Raw genomic sequence first — 3,105 nt, forward strand, 5'->3', positions numbered from 1 at the left:
TAAAGTCATTGCTGGCGCAGAAAGTCCAAAAACTAACGAGCATTCACAATGAAGTACATACTCTGATCTTGAAATATCAACTGGCTACACAAATCCGTATTGATATACATATATAAATAAACGGAACAACAAATTCCAGAAGCGCATGATTCACAGCTGTTCGCTGAACGCCAGCAACAACCCGTTCTTTCCAAACGTCTGAACGTTGACATTTGGAATCAGATACTACGTTTATACGCATGCATAAGTCGCTTTAATTCATTTCGCCGCGATTCAAAACATATCGCTCATTTGCTGCAAGACCGGCATAACTCAAAAAACGTGATTTTTGAGTTAATGATGTAGAATTATTCGTTATACCATACTTCATGTTGTGTAAAAAATTCATAATAATATCTCTTACACACTCTTATACACTCCGCTTGCGAAGAGAATACGCCGTTATTTCATTTCATCTGTTTCAACTTTTTTTATACGAAAGAGCGACATATCTCAGTTGTGCCACTGCTGCCGTCGTGTTAAGATCGTTTGGCTTTCTCAAATAGAGGCGTATTTTGTGTTGTGGAGTTCTTTGTGAAAAGGTAATGGTATTTTTAATCTAGATTATTTCAAGTAGACAGCGCTAATTTGAGTTATGACTATGCTGATGAAAAGTTTGATTTAATTCAAACTTTGTATAGTACAAAATATGACGTTCTTGTTGATAAAAATACTACCGTCAACTTAAGTATTTCGTGTTATGACGTTATTACATATAAAAGAATGACTATTAAACAGTCAGCCTTTTACATTATAACAAAATGCGTCGTTGTTGAACATAGCATTATTTACAGTAACAATAAATAGCTCTCACTAACACAAAATATGACGCTATTGCTGATAAAAATTATAGCTATATATGAATAAAACGCACGATCACATTAATAAGTTTTTGTTTTAGCTTATTTTAAAATGTCAAACTGCAACAGCAGCAAATCCTCATCGTCAACTTCATCTTCGAGTTTATCCCGATCATCCTCTTTTTCAGGAGACTGACGACTCCATGGCTGATGTAACATACTGCCCAAAATCACCACAGCAAGAAAGTGATAGCGAGGATAGCAACGATAAAACATTTAATCCATCAGCCAATTCTACGACTGTATTCCTCCCACTTTTGGAGAATTGTCAGCGTGACACCGCTAGTACAGTTGTGCAGCAAAGTGTTGATAGCACATCGATTTCTTACGCGGCACCATCACTCAGTAATTCACAACCTGGCACTTCAACTTCAAAAATGGTAAGTTCTTCCATGATTCCAAATAGTCCATTGAAAAAGGGGAAAAAAGAGCAAAACAGCCAGAAAAATGGAAGAGGAACATCATTAAAAAGAAAAGAAATAGTGGAATGGAGTATGAATCACACACGCTGATAAAAAAAGTTAAACCTGCAAGACAAATGAAAACTCCATGTGCTGAGACTTGTAAGCTCGAATGTTACAAAAATTTTAGTGATGACGAACGAAAACATTTGTTTAACTTATACTGGGCCCTTGGTGACATAGAAAAGCAAAGACAATATATCGACAAATGTATGCAAAAAATTGAGCCCAGATACCGGTACATGCGCATTGGGGGAACCAGAGGGCCTCGCAAAAATAATAATGCGTTTTTTTTAAAACAAGGTGATGAGATTGTGCGCGTTTGCAAACTGTTTTTTAAAAACACCCTGGCTATCACCGATCGTTCAATTAGAACCGTATTGGATAAGCATCAAAAACTCGCTAACCAAATATTAGAACCCGACCAAAGAGGTAAACACGGGAAACAGAAAAAACTTGATCCTAAATTAAAAGCTGGAATTAAGGAATTCCTAGATAAAATACCAAAAATTGAAAGTCATTACACAAGAGCAAACACATCCAAAACCTTTATTGAAGGAAGCAAAAGCGTAACAAGCATATATAACGACTACGTAGACATGTGTAAAGAAAAAAATGAGCCGTTTTGCAACTACATTTATTTCTATAGAACTTTTACGGAGGATTTCAACATCTCATTTTTCGTCCCAAAAAAAGATTTGTGTGAAGAATGTACATCATACAGTAACATGGATGAAGTGGAGAAAATTAATATGAAAGAAATGTATGAAAATCACTTGCATGAAAAAAATTTGTCAAGAGATGAAAAAAAAAGACAAAGAAGATATGAACGTATTTGTAGCAGTGTATGATTTACAAGCTGTCATGCAATTACCTAAGGGCGATGTCTCCGCATTTTATTACAAGTCAAAACTAAATGTTTTCAACTTCACTATATATGACATAAAAACGAATAAATGCCAATGCTTTGTATGGGACGAAGCCAATGGACGCCGTGGAGTTAATGAATTATGTACGTGCGTTCTACAATATATTAAAAATTTGTCGACCACAGAAGATGCTGAAATAATATTTTATTCGGATAACTGTGCCGGACAGCAAAAAAACAAATTCATGATTGCCATGTACTTATACGCCGTGCGCTATTTGGGTATAAAATCAATCACCCACAAGTACCTTATCAAAGGTCATACACAAAATGAAGGCGATTCAGCTCATTCCTTAATCGAGAGAGAAACCAAGCGTATGCTTAAAAGTGGTCCCATTTATACAACTGAAGGATTTGTATCAATAATCCGATCGGCAAAGAAAAGAGGAGACCCATTTAATGTTAACGAGCTATGTTTTGAGGATTTTTTAGATTTAAAAATACTGGCAAATGACATCGGTCCATTAAATATGGCAGATTTGAAACTGTCGCTAGTAAAAACAATTCGAGTTCAACGAGAATCACCAAATTCTGTTTTTTATAAGACCGCTTACGCTGACGAAAAGTTCAAGGAGGCGATTGTTATTAAAAAAAAGATGCAAGCAAAAGCGATTTCTTTAAACAAAGCTTTTCATACCAAACCAGGTATACCAGCAAATAAGAGAGCCGATATTAATGACTTGATTAAAAAAAAACTTATTCCAAATTTTTATAAACCATTTTATGATAATTTGTAAAAATTTCATAGTCAGACTTTCGTTACCAATATATTTTGGTATTTAGTTATTATTTTTTAATTACTTAAAGTAGAAAATTA

The 3,105-nt window shown here is 34.7% G+C and overlaps 1 protein-coding gene across 4 annotated transcripts; it reads left to right on the forward strand.

The window, feature by feature from the left end:
* The first annotated feature begins 408 nt into the window (after window positions 1-408).
* Window positions 409-3,094, forward strand: LOC118734765. 4 transcript variants are annotated; one of them, XM_036464454.1, is made up of 2 exons: window positions 409-581; window positions 941-1,542. In XM_036464454.1, the coding sequence occupies exon 2, from the start codon at window positions 1,043-1,045 to the stop codon at window positions 1,409-1,411; it is 369 nt and encodes a 122-aa protein (XP_036320347.1). In that variant the 5' UTR covers window positions 409-581; window positions 941-1,042; the 3' UTR covers window positions 1,412-1,542. The 4 variants fall into 4 exon arrangements, with proteins under 4 accessions (XP_036320347.1, XP_036320349.1, XP_036320345.1 ...); XM_036464456.1 differs by having other exon boundaries at window positions 1,028-1,542; XM_036464452.1 differs by having other exon boundaries at window positions 412-581; window positions 941-3,094.
* The last annotated feature ends 11 nt before the right edge of the window (window positions 3,095-3,105 follow it).

The sequence above is a fragment of the Rhagoletis pomonella genome, unplaced genomic scaffold (genome assembly GCF_013731165.1).
Source record: "Rhagoletis pomonella isolate Grant_MI unplaced genomic scaffold, Rhpom_1.0 Rhpom_scaffold_00002, whole genome shotgun sequence".
Taxonomy (NCBI): Eukaryota; Metazoa; Arthropoda; class Insecta; order Diptera; family Tephritidae; genus Rhagoletis; species Rhagoletis pomonella.